General features: G+C 35.3%; 2 protein-coding genes across 3 annotated transcripts; one reads left to right on the plus strand and one right to left on the minus strand.

Annotated features, from left to right (window-relative positions):
• Window positions 1-1,376: 1,376 nt before the first annotated feature.
• LOC124307389 (hemolymph lipopolysaccharide-binding protein-like) lies at window positions 1,377-3,861 on the plus strand. 2 transcript variants are annotated; one of them, XM_046769023.1, is made up of 2 exons: window positions 1,377-1,566; window positions 3,207-3,847. In XM_046769023.1, exons 1-2 carry the CDS (start codon window positions 1,427-1,429, stop codon window positions 3,730-3,732), a joined length of 666 nt encoding a protein of 221 aa, XP_046624979.1. In that variant the 5' UTR covers window positions 1,377-1,426; the 3' UTR covers window positions 3,733-3,847. The 2 variants fall into 2 exon arrangements, with proteins under 2 accessions (XP_046624979.1, XP_046624980.1); XM_046769024.1 differs by lacking the exon at window positions 1,377-1,566 and adding an exon at window positions 1,806-2,025 and having other exon boundaries at window positions 3,207-3,861.
• Window positions 3,862-9,768: 5,907 nt separating this feature from the next.
• On the minus strand, window positions 9,769-19,062 carry LOC124307965 (uncharacterized). Its single transcript, XM_046770216.1, has 16 exons — window positions 18,143-19,062; window positions 17,742-17,904; window positions 16,745-17,107; window positions 16,414-16,596; window positions 15,793-16,013; window positions 15,645-15,710; window positions 15,264-15,476; window positions 15,052-15,174; window positions 14,587-14,871; window positions 12,871-13,229; window positions 11,956-12,061; window positions 11,564-11,832; window positions 11,352-11,464; window positions 10,633-10,962; window positions 10,338-10,572; window positions 9,769-10,255 (listed from the first exon to the last, which is right to left on the minus strand). The coding sequence occupies exons 1-16, from the start codon at window positions 18,317-18,319 to the stop codon at window positions 10,114-10,116; spliced, it is 3,348 nt and encodes a 1,115-aa protein (XP_046626172.1). The 5' UTR covers window positions 18,320-19,062; the 3' UTR covers window positions 9,769-10,113.
• Window positions 19,063-19,139: the final 77 nt, after the last annotated feature.

A 19,139-nucleotide genomic window follows, 5' to 3' on the forward strand; every position in this document is an offset into this window, starting at 1 on the left:
CGGTTTCGTATCCTACTGCCTGCACGCGTTACATATAAGTATTTGACACGTTAAGGAGTGTCTCTTTAGGAGACTGCTATATTTTTTAATATATTCATTTGACAAGATTATTGTAATATTTCCATTTCTGATACAGTTTATAACGTGAATCAGCTTCCATCACTGTCGGTTTTAGGGCCAACTGCAGCTAGTGAAAGGCATGACCACGTTCGTGTACACAGGTCTGGGAACTCCGTCCAAAAACTTGTGCCTCTAACTGAGGCCGATATTTCCAAATTTTGCCACGTCGCTAGTGACGGAGGGGCATGGGCGCATTACAGTCCCGCCACGGTCTATATCGGTCTGTCTCTATCACACACGTGCCCCCGAGATTGCAGCGCTCCGCGCGTTTGCGGCCAATGTGGGAAACATGTGCCTCAGATAGAGGCACACTGTGGGGTATACGAAATATATGGGAGTTCCCAGACCTGTATACGCGACCGTGGGCACGACCGCTGTGTACGTGACCGTGGCGCCAGCGCATGTATGAACTAAAGGAGACTGTTGAAAAGATTTTTAATATGAATGTAAACGGGACTTCCTAATAAAAATTTTTTATCATTAATTAAAAAAAAACTGTTCATATTAAAAAGCAAGTGATGATTCGTAATTGTTCCTGATTTATATGTGTATGATTTTTGCCAAAAAATGTAAGTAAAATCAATAAATAAATAACATGAAACTTAGTAAATATCAGGTTAAGTTAAATGCCAAAGTGACTATAAATAAATGAAGACAAGGAAAAAAAATAATTAGTTATCCCTCAATAAGATTTTAAATAATTATTGAATCAATATACAATTTTTTTTTTTTAATGTTTAGTTTCAAGTAAACGATGGACATCAAAACAGGGTTCCAATCAATCAGTCAATAGCATTTCAACCACAGAGTATCATCAAGGGTAAAAATCTTGCTCGTGCGAAACATGTAAGAGATGTCGAGGAACATCGGCGAAATAACGAAAGTTATTTGATGAAATCGCGTATTATTCGACAAGCATCTGTTCATGCAACGCCTTACACTACATCGTTTAAAGGTAATTGAAAATTTTATAATTTATATTGTAGCTAATGGTAGTATCAGGATTATTTCATCGAGATTTAATTTTAATATTTTATATAAATGCGGTGCGACATGTCATTGATGTGCATTGTAATAGCATTTATAGCAAAAATAAAAACCGCAAACACATTGCTGCCCTAATTTTATTTTAAATTAGATTAAAAAGTTTATCAAAGACAAGTCAAGAGCAGCAATCGGATAAGCCAAGTGCCTGGCAATTTGTCAATAACAAATATACGAAAGGAGAAAGGAGATGCATCGATTATTTTTGATCAAGTGGCCATCATTATAATGCGCATTTGGTCCTACATCTTGCGGAGTCACCATGTCGTGCACACTCATGTATTTTTTACTTGGATGGGCTTATTTCTTTGGCGCAGTTTCTATCGCTTTGCCGGTAACTAACTCAAATAACTCGACTGCAATTAAGAAAAAGGAGGCGACTCAACATCGGGCTGATTACATGTAAGGCAAAATTTTGTTAACCTTCCGAAATGTGTACTTCGCTGAAATTTTTGTGCAATTTTATTCATGTCGAGTACTATTAGCTTCTTTATAAAGTGATTGTACACATCGGGAAATATACCTACGCTATATAAGTAATTTCACGGTCGAAAATGGTTGATTCCAATTTCAGAATTCACCTCACAGTGTCATTTTGATAAACAATTTTTTATCCAAATACTTTCCTGAGACGGTCTTCCTTTACTCCACAGGCTTATCTTATGAGTGATGGGCAGTTTTTATCGAAATTTATATAATGCGCCAGAAATAGAATATTGTGTTACTAGTGCGAAAAGTGGGCGATTTCGGACGAGTGTGAAGTTTGCAGCGTGACCGAAAGCGAGCGCTGTATTCCTTAGAGCATGTATACTACTAGATGCAGCTACGCATCCGATCAACCTCGCGAAAACTGCAACCGAAGTAAAGATACATATATAATATATTCGAAATTCTTTGTCTCTTTCACTCTGCACAACTTTCCATGCAGCTTATTTTTGTACAAATATCTGATGAAATTGGCATATTCGACATCAGAAGATTTGCTAGACATTAATACGTATATGCATCTAGTTAGAATATTTTAAATTAAAAACATTTTTATAAAAATTGAAAAGTATTCATGATTGTACATAAAAATTGAATACGTTTCCTTTACAACCTTCAAGTCAAGGTTTGTCCTCCTAAAGATAATGTTTGAGCACTGTTTTGACAACCAACACTTGAGAAGAGTCAGTACCAACAGTCTTAACACAAAAAAATCGTACTAAATCGCTTCGTTGCGATCCGATCCGTTTTTTTTTTTTTTTTTTTTTTGAAGTAAATGATTATAACAGTAGAAGTTAGGAGAGTAGTTACCTGTGCCATCGGTATTAAAATGACATTTATATACAATAACACAAATATTTTAACAAGTTCTCTAATTTCACGATTTCCATTGATTCCATAGATGTATTTTAAAGTACCTAATGTGAGTAAAATAGCGAACAATTTTATAAAATTAATTTTGAAGGCTCGTTTTCATGAAGTGATATATAATTACGAGAAATATTATTTAATGACGCTTAATTAATTAATAATCCAAACGAAAGAGCAATTATTATAATGATAAAAATATTGATGTGACATTGTTCCATATTGTTAGATGGTTTTAAAAATTTATTTTATAATTATGCAATATTTTTAGGCAATATTAGGTTAGTAAAAAATTAATATTTCTCGCAACATTGGTTCATGAAAATGAGCCTTGAAATTTGAAGTTCTGATATGGCTCAAAGCCTAAGTAAAATAATTACAAATATACGAGCCTTTAGGGGGTGCGATCGTCTCCTCCCCTCGGATCCGCCGTGGCACGTGTAATACACGCCACTTCCAACACTTGCCAAGGAAAGTTTCATTTGAGAAACTATTAACGTGCCACTGATATCGAGTGAAATTAGGGGTTAGGCAACTTATGCTAAATGACACAGTGCGTAAAATTGAGTTATTCGAAAGAGCGCATGCGCCAAAGAAAGCCTTAGTGTCTAATTAAGATATAGCATTACATTTGTACATAATTTTCAACAGCAGGTGTTCGAAAAAAGTATATTTTATATTTATTGTAGATACACACTCGGGATTGGTGCTCACAAGTTACATACCGAAGTCGTGAGCTGGAATGATGCCCGGCGGAATTGTCACGACGAAAATGCATCCCTAGTAATAGTCAACTCCATAGCCGAGGCAGAACTTATCGGTCAGCTCATTAATCGAGCGGGCAAACATAACGGTTGGGTTGGTGTCCATGACTTTTATCACGAAGGCGAGTTTGTAACTATCCACGACGAAACGCTGATCGAAGCTGGATTTGAAGGGTGGGTACCAGGGGAACCAAACGATTTATCGCAAGGCGAAGATTGTGTCAACGTTCATACCACTGGCAAGATGAACGATGATAATTGCAACAGTAAATTCGTCTACGTTTGCGAATTACCTCGTGTTCGGTCGAGTGTAGAAATGAACTGGGTTCAAGCAAGTCCTTCCGAAACGCAGGACCCTGCCGGTACCACAGTAAATCCTACAGTTCATCAATCTGCAGTTAATATTCATAACATTTTCAATTTCGTTCCAGTTAATAAATGCGATTCTTGATGCGAAGAGTAATTTTTGTAATCTTCGAAATATTCTATCAAGTTTTTATACGGCATGTAACTCTGTAAAGTACATTACATGAATAAATCAGTATGTCTGAATTGGTGAAGGTTTACGAACGATGCGCAATTTTTCTGATACGACAGTTTAGGAGAACGTGTTCTACGTTTCAATAGATTTATAAGGTAATTCTCGCAATATGCTCATCAAAACGGATAAGGATCAAACTTAAATGCGATTTTATGATTGAAATGCAGATAAAAGTTAAATAGATTATGTGTTGAAAGTAATTTTATTAGTATATACTGATATATTTTCAATTAGAAGTTTTACGAAAATTCAGAAATAATAAATTAATAATATCGAATAGGTTTCCCCATTTTCGCTCACATATTGAAGTTTATGAATTTTAATGAGTACATATTCAATGCCATGGATTCCGTTATGAAACATGTATTTCATATGATGTTGTGTAAGCAATTTCTTTTTCTATTTTTCATCAAGAAATACGATTGTTATGAGAATTTATAAGGTATTTTCCAATTTGACTAATCCAGTCTTGAAACTTATAGACATCAAGATCGGCAGTCACCGACCCCACCAAGTTCATCGACAAAAAATAAGTAAACGCGCGCGAGTCGATGCACTACCTTTTACCGCGAAGAGAAAGCCTTTTGCCTACCCGGCGAAAATATTATCACTATTTCTTCCCTCTCACGATGAAATTCAAGATTTGACAAGTTTCGTAAGATGCTAGATGTTAAGAGTCTTCATTTAAGCCCTATATCTATACGATCGATGCGCGGAGAGCCTAAATATACTAGTGGTAGTATTCCCAGCATCGTAGAAATGATCAGTTCGATCAAGAATTTTCGTCAACTTTCGGACTATAAGACTAGACTAGCTTTAAAACCCTCGCTCGCTAAAGCTTGCTCGGGGTCGGATGCCTAGTGTAACTGATTTTTGAGCTCGTGCGCTCGCTTACTAGTTGTCAGTGTTTTATCATATGCCATATGATAGTTCTAGGGGAGACTGGGGCACGATGGACTCCCCAAAAAAGTCTGGTATTTGCTTCACAGTATACAGAATAAACACTGTCTTTGCGCATGTGACGCAAACCGAATCTGCCCGTAAGATTTTTTCTATATAATGTTACAAATCACGTTTACACATGCATGTAAGTATAACGTATTGTGATTTTATGACAATAAATTTCGTCAAATAATACCACAGAATAATCAGCTAAGTGCTAACAGTTGTGAAACACGACGCACAGCAATTTTAGCTCTAATACTCACCAATTGTAATTTGTGGATCCTAGTCGATCGGATTTTTTTCGGATTCAAAATGTTGTCTGAAGCATGCATATTGATTTGATAGTACAAGACCATGACGTTTTCAATAATCAAACTTGTAAACTTGAAAAATAGTCCTGAAAGTCAAAAGTCACTAGGTCAAGGACCTGGACAGCCGTAACTACGGAGCGCTTGTCCTGGAAGTCGAGTTTCACCAGGTAGCGGACCCGAAGCGCGGGATCCGGGAGGTTGAGAACCCGGTACTCGAAATTTGCGGAGCACGACTCTCATCCGTCCGCTCTACTGCGCGGTTGTTTCCAGACTGAGGAATTCGGCTGATTTTCGTCGTCGACAATTACTATAGATCGATAACGTTAAGACAAAAAAAATTTTCGGTGACGTCACTTTCTGAACAGCCGAACATCCAAACTTTGGTTTCGAACTTTAATACTATGAATAAATATTTGTTTCTTGGATATGAAGGACAATGAAGCAGACGTAAATTTGTTAACGTTTCGACCCGGGTGGGGGCCCTACCCAGAACGAATTTTTTTTCATATGATAATCTGTCACAAGAACAAGCCAAGGTTATATACAGAAGGTGAGAAGGAAGAAACAAAACATATATAGAAAAAAGTAAAAGAAATAAATAATTAATAAGTAGATAAATAATAATTAAATTAAAAATAAAAATTAAATATACAACTTAACGAATAGCTAACATAGAAAATACATCACTAAGTGAATGCGATTTAATTTGACAGAAAACGTTATTATAATCACCTGGTGCAAGAATTTTTTGGATAAAAAAGCATGATGTGGAACATACCGATGAACAAGTTTTACAAAATAAAATTTTGAAATACACTGTTACATTATACAGTGCAATACAGAACTCCCAAGCACACATCGTGGAACAAAATTACTGGCAAGGAAGGAACGACATTGAAATTAGATGACCGTTAGAGACGTTGACACAACAACGGTCGGACAAGAAGAAGGCTTACGGGCCAGTAACAGACATAGATATGGCCTAGGAACATAGAAGCGAAAACAAGACAATTTTGATGATAGAGTACAGATATGCACAATAGGTAACTTAGGGGAACAAAAAATGGTGTATTACCGACGTATAGGGGCTATTCCGCGTCAACCGGATCAGTCATCTCTCAGATATTTTTTTAATTTGGCATGTGGATTGTGTAGGGGGAGTTAGATTTTTGTGCCAAAGCGCGGATCTCATAATGCAAAATTCAATTTTTTATTAACAATAACAAATTAGACTCCCATTTTTTTCAAAAATTCATAACTTTGGCAAAAAATTAGATACAATATATTTTTTTTTTTTCAAATTACGCGGAAAGCTCCATAGAATTCAAAAAAAAATACGAAATGGTAAAAAAAAGTTGTTATCAATTGTTTATTTAACAATTAATTTTTCAAAGATTTTTAAAACAGTGACTGACACGATCAAAAAATTTTTTTAAAATTCTGACATGTTTCTTGAACTGTACTACAACCTGTGAATTAATTCCAGAGGGGTGTTTTTCTTCGTTTTCGAGTAAAAAATCATTAAAGGTGTCGATGCGCATGAAATTGCGGCGCGCTGAGTCTCTACGTAATGGCGGGCGGCCGGTTGCCGTCCACCGCTACCCCGCGGTGGCGTCGCAGCGTTATTTTAGAGTCATTTTCACGATGTAGGACATGATTGGAGAATCTGAAAAAAATACTGTACCTTCACAAGGCTTGCTCAAAGCGATAAGTGAAGTTTCAAGAATGTGTTTTTATTTTAAAATAAGTAGCAAGTTATGTAATTATTATCATTTATGTGCACTCTCATGGTGTGTAACCGTTATTTTGAATCTCTGTAATAAAGAAACGGTGAAAAACACATTCCTGAAACTTCACTTATCGCTTTGAGCAAGCCTTGTGAAGGTACAGTATTTTTTTCAGATTCTTCAATCATGTCCTACATCGTGAAAATGACTCTAAAATAGCGCTGCGACGCCACCGCGGGGTAGCGGTGGACGGCAACCGGCCGCCCGCCGTTATGTAGAGACTCGGCGCGCCGCAATTTCACGCGCATCGACACCTTTAATGATTTTTTACTCAAAAACGAAGAAAAACACCCCTCTGGAATTAATTCACAGGTTGTAGTACAGTTCAAGGAACATGTCAGAATTTTAAAAAAATTTTTTGATCGTGTCAGTCACTGTTTTAAAAATCTTTGAAAAATTAATTGTTAAATAAACAATTGATAACAACTTTTTTTTACCATTTCGTATTTTTTTTTGAATTCTATGGAGCTTTCCGCGTAATTTGAAAAAAAAAATATATTGTATCTAATTTTTTGCCAAAGTTATGAATTTTTGAAAAAAATGGGAGTCTAATTTGTTATTGTTAATAAAAAATTGAATTTTGCATTATGAGATCCGCGCTTTGGCACAAAAATCTAACTCCCCCTACACAATCCACATGCCAAATTAAAAAAATATCTGAGAGATGACTGATCCGGTTGACGCGGAATAGCCCATAGATATTACTGAGATATTCAATATCTTGACGTAAATTAACTGAAAGAGGATGTGCAACAATGTTACCCATCTCAAGAAGAAGGCGTTTGTAATACACCGGTTCCACAGCTAAGACGCTATGCGCTAGTTCGTTCATAATTAAAGACATGGTTTAGTTCAATGGAGTGTCTGGTTAAAACAGTGTAATTTTCATCTCGGCCGTGAATGTTACGTTTGTGCTCCTTAATTCTAGTATGTAATTGCCTACTTGTTTGCCCAATGTATATCTTGTCGCAGTTTTTGCAGGGAATTTTGTAAACCACACAAGAGCGCTTGTCCAAGGGTAAACGGTCTTTGCCTGAGTAAAAAAATGGGGATAAGTCATGCTTGTTTTTTCCAACAAACTGGATTTTGTACCTAGCGAAAATTCTGTTCAACGACTCAAAAAGGTCAGCGACATAAGGGATAGACACAAAATTTTTTGGAACAACAGGAACGTCGCCAAGATCATTGTTGTTGGAGTCATTAGATGACAAAATCGAGAAGTTTCTTTGATTTTGTATTGTAAAGCGCCATCGTGATGCATAGAGCGGGTAGGGGTGATATTAAACTTCATGAATGCATTAGTAAATTGTATCCTAGCGTGGTTTCTGAGAACCTGTGGAATGAGAGAGATGTTGGACTTAAAATCTGATATGAGGTTAACAATTTAATACTATGTATGATGATATGTGTCGTAAACTTTATATTGAAAATAGCTTCAATAACCAAAGATAATGCATTATTATTTCCCGATCAATCGAGTATAATCAATTATTTTTCCTCGCAATCAGTTTTTTGTTTTTTAGTCCCATGAACGACGCAATAGAATATCAATTTATGTAATTAAAGTATCATTTATTATCATTGTCTTATTTTCTAAGTACCTATTTAATCTAACAAAAGAAAGATAAAAGAATATTTTTACCTGAAATTGAAAAATATTTTGAGTGAAACTGTAAATTATCTAAAAACTTTTCTACTATTAAGACTACGTACTGAAATTCACGAAATTTTGGTGCCAAACGCATAGTTTCAAAAAAACACGAAATAAACGATGAATCGAATAATTTTTAACGATTTAATCGAATACAACTCGATTGAATCGATAAAAATTAATCGATTATTTCGTATTTTTTTGAAACGATCCAAATGAAATCAAAATTTCGTAAATTTGACTACGTTAGTATCAATGGTGGAAAAGATTTGTTATAATTTATAGTTTCATGCAAACCATTTTTCAGTTTCAAATGAAAATATTTAGTTATCTTTCACTTATTACATCAAATAGATACTTAGTAAGAAATGATAATAATCCTTATAATACCTTAATTACATAATTTGATATTGTATTGCGTCATTAATGGGAATAAAAAAACAAAAACCGATTGCAAAGAAGAATAATCTAATCGATCGATTAATCGATTTTAAAAAAATAATCGATTATACTTGATTGATCAGGAAAAAAGGATCTATTGTTTTTTGTGATTTTTATTGGCACTTAGGAGCACGGAAGACCGTAGTCGCGCCAAAATAAAATTCCATGGTTGTCCAGTGTGGGTAAGATTCGAGTGTTGAGCATGATTGCAAAACAGACTGCTTTGTTTGAAGAAAAATGAACAACACAGGTGAACTCCTTGCTGCAGGTTTGCCACCAAATCATACACTTCTACTGCAATTTCTTTCCGATCAATAATACAAATTTATGATTTAAATATTTGTGCCTCTCGTTCGTACATGGCTACGTTCAGCATTTCAATACCTATACCGAAATAGATAAATGACTAATTTTTAAATAGATTCACATTAATTCAGTATAATTGGTGACAACTACTGAATGCAACGTTGCGACAATTTCAGAGACATGAAAAACGATCCTGTGTCTACGAAGAAGAGAAAGTACGAAGACATGTAAAAATAACTATCCACAAATAAGACAGATATTTGTGCAATTACGACTGTGCATACTCTCTCTATAAAAGTCTTTCTACTGTGATTTGGAAATTTGCCGATGTAATAATTCATTACTAATTGTGCTACGGGAGGATAAGATTATGATACAAATATCCCAGAAGCTCTATCCTTATTCACAATCTGTTTCTTTTATAATATATCGTAGTGGGGCACATACAATCAGGCCACGGTCGATTTGATTTGAGAAATATCATCTAAATAATTACGTTATAAGATTGTTATAAGATCACAGAATATTTTATTCAACATCCCTCGACTATGTTAAACACTGTTATATATTACTTGCATACTTTTAAATTATTTAATCCTAATTACGTCGGTTCTTTCTCACTGTGGCAAAAAAAGTTCGCGGTATGTGTGAAAACACAACTTCAAATATATAAAAAAAAGTCTATTGTTACAGGTAGTTATAGACACAACTCGAAGAGTATTAAATGATTGAATAATGAATACCGGACTTCAATAATCATTGTTTCCCTCATCAAAACCACACTGTACACATTCTTTTAACGAATCAAATCAATTACCTAAACGGCTAAATTGTAAATACATTGTCCGTATTATGCAGGATTGGATGGTAAACCCATTGACCAAGCATCCAATAATTTTTGGTCACGAGGACCTGCTCCTAAACTCACCATCAGTCCAGACAAATCTCCTCTGTGACCTCGGCCTCTCATGGCATGCACTACTTTGGCTATGCTGAAAAAACAAGAACTAAAATTTCTTCGTAGATAATACACAGTAAGGCTCTATTCTTTGTGATCATCATATGCATACATACTTTGCCCATTCTTCTTGCAGAGCAACAAAATGTGCTTTCAAAACAGGTTCTCCAAGCTTCTCATTATCAAACGCCTTTTCTATTTTAACCAATAGTGTAGGTAACTTTGCAGGCAGAGTACCGGCCCACCTGATAAGGTACGAGTTTTCATTTGCCATTTTATGCTCTTTTGGTATGATATCCAATCGACATATTTCAGAACTCAGCAACGGGACTGCCACAGATGTGTCGACGCCTGTGTATCGTATAATTATAGTTTAATTTTAAAAGTCGATCTATAAATTAGTTCACTCACCAATAAAATTGCACGCATTTGGGTTCATATATTCAGTTGCTTGCGTGACAACTCGTCTACATGCTACTGGAACCAAGTAGCTCAGTCCATATAACAGCTCTAGAACTTCTAGTTTTGAACCGCGTACTAAAACTTGAATGCCTGTCAAACTTGCATACAATACTTGTCGGAAATGCTCTTTTCCAAGAATACATTTGATTTCCTTCAAAATGGTAATTGGCGATTTATAAGAAACGTCTAAAAACTCTGGTGCCACTTTTGTCTCCTCGAGTGTAAGTTTTGGTATAATGGGTGATTTTGCATTGACCAGGGTAAAGCCTTCGTCCACTTCTGCATCATGTAAGCATTTTTCAATTGTGAATTGAAAGGTATAATTGTGGAAAGAATTGAAAATAATATTTGTAAACTACTGTTTTTAAAAGCTTGTTGTTCTATCTTCTAGGTAAAATTTGCCCTTCAATTAATTCAATGATTGTCGGTTAAGCATTTTACTCGAAAGATGGGAACACATAGTTTAAGTGATATCATTTGTCACAGGGTATGTTGGAAGAAGGATTCAGCACAAAATTAGTCCAGAAATATGGCGATAATGGCCCAGAATATCTTTGTAAAAAAGTAACAGTATGAATTTAGAATGTAGGATAAGGCATAATGTAATTTCTTACCTAAAATAGTGACAATATGTTAGGTGAACAGTTCTATTGAGTCATTTTACATACCTATGTGATGTTCCAAGTCATAGCTCAATTCATCATCTAACAAATTCATTGGTAATATTTCAACAAAATGTCGAGCTCCTGCACTAAGTATCCACACTAACCACATGTGTATCCTAGAAACATAATGATACTGATAAACACTGACATTTGTCAAAGGATTAGATACAGAGAACATGGAATGCTAGATATGGTGACGATGACTAAATATTTACCTCGCAAATACATGCTTTTCATTTGTAATATCTCCAAGTGATCTAGGCTGCTTATTGGAATTAGCTTCTGATCCGCTACTAGCAGTTTTTAATCTGGCAGCTCTTTGGGGGCATTCAGCTTCTTCTGTGTTGTACTTTTTCTCTGAAATATCTTGAAGTTCTCTAATCACTTCTCTCAAGTTATCAACTAAGAAGGGCCACATATTCAAGAGAAATTGTTTATCGCGCATAAACACTATGAAACTGTACCACCTTCTGAATCCTCGAGTCTGAGTAAAAAAAAAATTGACATTAAATGCGTTGCGTGCTATTTTAGTGCCTATGCAATTTATCAAGAAAATGTTTCATCTTATATAATTAGAAAAGATGCATTGTATTCTCATAATAATCACCTGGGCATCTTTCAACGTGAACGTTTGACTCAAAACATGACCCCTATGGTCGTCACCGAAATAGCATATGCCTTCTTTTCCTGAGTGTACCTCACAGCTTAAACTTCTGGAATTTACAAGAACATAATGTCAGAAATATAATGAAAAATTTATTTCACTTAATACGCAACTGAAGTAGTTAGAATATATGACATCTGCATTCAATGGTTCGCGTTTTGCACAAAGCTACTCCTACGCTTTTGTACATGAATAAGATGCTTGGAATAAAGGACTAGAAAGAGGGGAGATTAATTAAGTCACACCCATTCATTAGAAATTCACTCAACCACAGTTTTTTCGTAGTCGCTCTAACATCGCATAATTGTGGGGAACTTTGTTAGGGAGTGTTGACTATAAAAACTCATGTAATATCTGGCAAAATGAGCCACATCAAATTTCTTTTTGATTAAGCAGATCAATTATCTGAGACAAAACATGAATACACTACATACGAAATATAGCACATATTTTTTCATACTTTAGTACATGTAGAAGCTTGTACTAACTACGAAAAAACTGAAAATTCCAGATTATAAAACAATAAAATCAATGATTGAAATAAATTCATTTCGTGTTGCCCAGACTAAGGCTGCTGGATTCCAAATGTAAGCTTGGACTTTTGAAGAAAGAGTAAGAATAAAAATTTTATTCCACTTTTGTCCTCGTCTCAGAGATTAAATTATTGACCCTGAATTATTGATATTAAATTATTATTTGGAAGTAATTCTACCCATTTTTTAAGCTCAGTTCACAAAATTATATTTTTAATTCAATCCTCCTTTTTCACCCTTCCTCTTAATTGTTCTCAACTGAGCACGATAACTCCGAAATTATTTCAGTTACATTATGGAAAGAAAAACAATGCTAAACGTGTACCTAATACATGCATCTTTCAATAGACTTCCTATTTCCTGAGTGAGCGGACATTGAGCAGACAAAAAGGAGGTTCTTGTTTCGTGTTCGTTGCTCAAATATTTTATATTTCCCAAACTTTTGCAGCCTTCACAGCCTTCAGATTGAACTTTTCCTTGGAGGCTGTCAGCTTTCTTCAGAACATCCTTAGGCCCATAAAATTTAAGCTTTTCTGTACTCTCATTGTCGAAACAGTTGCGATAAGTCTGTGTTGTGAATACTACTTGAGGCCCGTGCATTTCGCAGAATGTACACAGCGCAATCACTGCGTTCATTTTCCTTTCGGTAAAAGGATCAGAGGCAGCAATCCTTCGGCACGAGATCTATATTTTTTTTTCTTTTTCTTTGGTAATTGTGACATTACCTAGAATTTAAGGTAATTTTTTAATATTGATATACATCTGCTAAGACGATATTATACGAATACGAATGGATGTACTTCTAGAGTAAGTCAATATGTGTTCTTCTGTACATAGGTATACAACAAATACTAAAGGAGTTTGTTATATTTACGACTTGGACAAATCAGAAAAGAATATATCACAAGTTGAAAGTAAAAGCTACTTTGGTACATGAATATTTGTACGGAGAGTGATTTTTCAGAGTAAAACCTGCTTGTCATATAGTTGATAAATACGTATTGCTGTAAATAGAATACATTTGATATGACATAACCTAGAGACCATGTAAATTTTAAAAACGTTCGCTAACCGTAAGCGATGAACGCGATGTGATAAAGCTGCTAATTACTTGCCTTTTCACTAATAGTTATGCGCAAGCAAACAATTATTTGGCAGTCATTTCCCGGAATACAATATAAATAACAACCAGGCAGAAGCACATGACATTTTGAGATAAGATCAAGTACTGCCTTATCAAACGAATAAACTCCTTGTTTTGTTTCGTTGCGCTCGATTGTTATACCGCATAATATCGTTAATGTAGACCACTTCACAGTCGGTACCATACATGAACGAGATTTATTGTGTCGAAACGCCTGACTGTAGGCAACTCTAAGAAACTAATCTGTGTGAAATCTTCCAATTATCGTTGTTTTTAGATGCCGATCGATTTTCCACGCATGTACTAGAAAGACTGATCATTGGAATAAAGACGCACATTATCTATAATTTCCGACTATAAATCAGAAAAGACATCTTTTATGATTAATGCGTTTCATCAAAAAGTATTAGTCATTTATCATATACATGTATAGGTTCTCAAAGTCGACTTCATAAAAAAAAAAAAAAATGTATACAAAAGTTTTATTTCACATTTCTCAGACATAAGTATAGACATTAGTGGGCACATCCACCTATAGTAAATACATACGTATATACCAGTGTATATTTAAATATAACCAGGTGAAATACGTCGTACTTGAAAAATATCCAGTGATGATAAATTTCTTGAAAAGTCAATAGAGATGTTTATCCTCACATTGGCATGACATTTTTAATTTAACACCTTCGTATGCGGCTCTCATCCAAATTCCAACTGCATGTGCTCCTGGATCCGGATATTCAAATCGCTTAAATCAGATGATACACAGAAGTAGAAAAAAATTGATTGAAAAAATTAAAGACAAGTTAAAATAACAATGATGAAATGCGTTTACAAGTATTTCGTCTTATACATTGCTCAAGTAGAGTTGAGAATGCGAAAAATGGGAAAATTTACCTTGCATTTCACCAGACTAGCTCTACCCACAGCTGCTGGCATTTTAATAGTTTCAATAGCTTTAGATTCTGCTGCTTTCACAGCATTTTCGAAAGCCCTGATAGGATGTAAGTTTAACGATAATGCCTGCACAAGATTATCTTGGGCTGCGAGCAGCGGATCAAGCATTGTTCTGTCTCCAGCAGTTGCCTGACCATATTCTGCTACTGCTTTATTTCCTGCTGCAAGCGCATTGAGCCACATACAAGCATCAACTGGCTCTCTTTGGGACCTCTTTGCAAACTCCTGTAATAATTACAAACTGTCAAGACTGTTAGCATTTCTATCATCATTTGACATTGAATTTACGTTCTGCTACTACTTATCCATTTGCCTAAGGTAACTCATATTATATTTGGGCCTATCCAATCATTTATACATAGTAGCAGTTTAAGAAACGAATATAAAGATAGAAAAAACACATGCCTTAGCACCTGCATCGAAAAACAGTGAATAAAGCCCACCCATAATTCCACCCATCACTCGCTCGATGATATAACTGATTTGCCTGAGTGTAACAAATGGTCTGTAACCCGAAATTTGTTTTTCCTGGAACATCATAAATATAATAAGGTAACATATGCATGAGAGTTTACACTGAGAGTCTGTAGATTCAAGTACTATATAAATGGAGATACTTTGATTGCGGCTTTTATGGCACTAGTGCCCTGTGCAACAGATGTCCCACAATCTCCATCTCCCGAATCTTCATCCATGATATTTAACTGCTTAGAGCAGCTAGTTAACGCCTCGCATGCAAACGTTAGTATCATAAGAAAGACTTGTGCTGTATGTTCATCGAGCACAGGACCACAAGCTTCAATTTCCGGTATATCACCGCCACTGACAACCTATCAAAGTAAAATTCCTTAGTTTTACCAACAAAAATTCAATTACGTACTTAAAATGTATATATGCATACAAAACCCTAGATTTAGTATTGGATACGATTCGATGACTAAGTTGTTTAATTATAAATAGATGGTACATATAAATACATTTGTATAGTTAATACTAACACTAAGTCTTGATATCTTAGAGCCTCGTCCTAGTTTCATTACCTCCGCGTTAGTACTCAAGCCATTCTATAAATACAACAATAAAAACTCAATTAAGTGTAACGTTATAAATTATACCTAAATATACAAACATACAACGACTATATACCCAGTCTAATACTTTGGGCCAAGCTGGAACAGCTGTCGGAGCGTCGAGATATTTAATCAGTCTTGTATCTGATGATAATTTCAGCACTGACAATTGGAAGCCACTGGTATCCAAAGAAGTCATGAGGGTTCCAACGTAAATTCTTTCAACACATAAACCACGAGAGGTCAACTGTTGTATGACTTCCATTGTAAATACGCCTAATTCTATTTGACTTGACCCTTTTTGAATGACAAAACAATAACGTAAGAATAATGGGAGCTGAATTTTATAGGTAGGGTACATGTGCTAGTAGTCGGCCACTTGTTTAATTTTCTTTTGTTTTATCCGCCATAAAATATATCGATTGACTTGAAAGTTTCCCATTTCATTTATACTTATAACTTTTACAACAGTTTTGATAACCAAACATTGTTTTACATGAATACACACGTTAATTTCTTGGTTTATATCAATATTTGTATGGTGCGATTACTTTTTCAATGAATTGTCAAGTAATGATTTTCTATGGTAACATAGCTGTGACCAATCACCTGGTGGCCGACCACTAGCACATTCACCCTACTGTAAAATCCCACGCACATATTAGCAAACTGAAAAATAAATTGTCATTTTTCTCACCTCCAAGATTGTTAATAATTACAGCAACCTTATTTTCAGCTATTTTGGAATCATCAGGCTCAGCAAATTTCAAACTTGCTTCAGCTGTTATGTCTGTCATGATATCTATCAACTGACAAACAATATCTTTAGCAGTTGTAAAGTCAACTCGTGTTGCTCCAGGTTCGCCATGGATCCCAAAGCCTGTGGAAATTCACTGTAAATTTAATTTGAATAGAACTTCTGACACAGCATTACATCACCAAAAGTACCTTCAGCAAGCTCTGATTTGTAGTTTGACAAATTTTTATACATGACTTGATGAAAGTGATGGCAATGATTAATTATTCACCAAACGCACCTATCTCCATCTGTTCTGTACTTGAATTTCCAGTGCATGCACAAATACCAGCTGATGGTGGAATCCTAGTGCAAATACCAATGGTAGCAAGTTCACCCGAAGTTATGATTCTGTTACACACTGCCCAAATCTCTCCTAACTTTCTGCCTTCTTCAGCCATGGCTCCTGCAATCTTGTGAATGAACAAAGTAGCAGCTAAGCCTCGCCGCCCAGCTGTTTTTTCAAATGATTTTAAACAGGTGTCATCACCGACAGTGAGCATTGAAACGATTATGCCTTCATTCTGGGCCCTTGACTTAGCAAGTCCAAAGTTGATGCGGTAGCCTGTGTAATTTTGAATGATGATCAGTACACCTGAAATAAAATAAATTCAAGCATTAATTCTTATACTGTCTGTTTTTCCTTCTCCTAAATGAGAATACTTATTTTCGCTGATTTAGTATTACAAGCCACACTGATACTCGATGTGGGAGAATCTATTGACACTGGTTCCTTTAGTTTGATATTCAACAACAGTAAATTCTATGAAAAGTAATGGAGAGAACAATATTCTTTAATGATACGCAATTTATGGGAATAGTTAAAGTAAAAAATTGACTATGTCTGGTTGCATCTTAGATGTTTAAGAATATCACATTTTGTTTATTAATTTGTACCAGCTGTATGTGTATTTCAAATATGAATGAAAACAGGTGAGCACTAGAGGGTTTAAATCATCTTTGTCAAGTATTTCGAACAATTCCACACCATTACAAAATACAGGGTTTTCTTGCTCTTGATAGTGTCCACTTTTGTTGCATAATTGGTGACCATATAAACTCACTTTATGGATATTCTTAATGCTTATCAGATATCGTTGACTTTGTTCCCAGGCAATTTTCTCATATAAGAGATGCAGTAGGAAGTTAGTGTAGTGAGAGCAATGAAACTAGAAATTGATGAATTTTTATGGGGCAATGTCATCTGCATGTATGCAAAGAAGTCTCACCTGGTGAATGATTGGTGCCTAATTGTTGAATTACTTTCAAAATCGATTTGCTGGGAGGTGCTGAAAAGATATCGCCCACAACGACGCCAGTCAGCATTCCTGGTCCAACAAAGCCAGTATGTGTCGGTTCGTTGCCCGCTCCTCCACCAGATATTAATTTTACCTGTTATATTAATAGCAATCCAATTGTGGTAGTCCCTTAAAGAAATCACGCTTGCTGTATTCAATATTCACTCACATATAAGATTTTCTTCCTAACATGTTGGACGTCCGGTGACGCTACTAACTGTGACTTATCGATCTATTGCCATGACTAGTGGGCACATGCAGGCTAATTGTAAGTTACTAGATGCATAGCTAATCACTAATTGAAACAGACATCAAAGCTAATTCAAACTCACCTGCCCAGGCATTTCAGCATGGTCTCTTCGCAGAATTGCTCTGTGACCTTCAAGAACTATAGTCCCAGGATGTGTCAGGGCAAAACCTAACAAGTATTCGTCTACAGCAGTTTTGGGATCATTCCAAAGCCTCTGGGATCTCGTTATACCGATAGGACCTCTATTCTTGCACGACATAACGAAGCGTTTTGGTACTCAAAATATTTAACTATATTCTGCAGGAGCTAGATGTATTCAAAACGGATTAAACTTTGAGAGGTTAGTTGTCAGTTAGATCTTAGGTTAGATTGCAATGTATCAAAATTTGTAGTCAAATTTGAAAATTGTGTTCTACATTTTCTGCTTGTATAGAAGTTTTTTTTCCTTTATTCCAGATTGGATTGAACGTGACTTCATGCGTAGGAAAAACTTTCGGGGTAGATAATATTTGGAAACGGGAAATTTTTCGAACATTTTTGCTAATTTTGACACATGCTTTTTACCGGACTAATCAGGCTAATGGCTTAGTTACTATGGAAATAGTTGAAATCCGTCGCATGAAGTACTGTTTTGTCATTTCTCAATATTTACGTCACAGGAATTCTCTCTGTTACAATTGAACCAAATTTTTAAATACGAGGAAGTACATTAAAATGTTATGAACTTCATTGATGGATGCCGTTTAAATTTTTACTTTACAACGTTCTTTAAACGATAACTTATTAATCCAATGATTTAGCCCCACGAAATAGCAATTTGTTTACATAATTAATAATGTATGTATGTACCTGGCGATACATTCTGCATTGATCTCGGTGCTACTATTTGAAGTTCGACCGGGTGTTTAAACCGCGGACATAATACTCCATGATTCTAAGAATAAGCGTCATTTATTCAATCATCAATGATAATTATCGCAGAAACCATGAATACCATGTATAGAACCACCGGAAATCAACCAAATTACCAATTCGGTTTTCATAATTATTTTAGTCATTCTGTTCAGATTAATAATCTC

The sequence above is a fragment of the Neodiprion virginianus genome, chromosome 6 (assembly GCF_021901495.1).
Source record: "Neodiprion virginianus isolate iyNeoVirg1 chromosome 6, iyNeoVirg1.1, whole genome shotgun sequence".
Lineage (NCBI taxonomy): Eukaryota > Metazoa > Arthropoda > Insecta > Hymenoptera > Diprionidae > Neodiprion > Neodiprion virginianus.

Excerpts from the sequence above, each read along its gene's own strand:
- LOC124307965 (XM_046770216.1), bottom strand. The coding sequence starts at position 18,319 with ATGTCGTGCAAGAATAGAGGTCCTATCGGTATAACGAGATCCCAGAGG. Across the intron at positions 17,905-18,142 it reads ATGCTGAAATGCCTGGGCAG|GTAAAATTAATATCTGGTGG; the intron begins GTGAGTTTGAAT and ends TTAATATAACAG. Across the intron at positions 14,872-15,051 it reads TTTTCGATGCAGGTGCTAAG|GAGTTTGCAAAGAGGTCCCA; the intron begins GCATGTGTTTTT and ends TAATTATTACAG.
- LOC124307389 (XM_046769023.1), top strand. The coding sequence starts at position 1,427 with ATGTCGTGCACACTCATGTATTTTTTACTTGGATGGGCTTATTTCTTT. Across the intron at positions 1,567-3,206 it reads CAACATCGGGCTGATTACAT|ATACACACTCGGGATTGGTG; the intron begins GTAAGGCAAAAT and ends TATTTATTGTAG.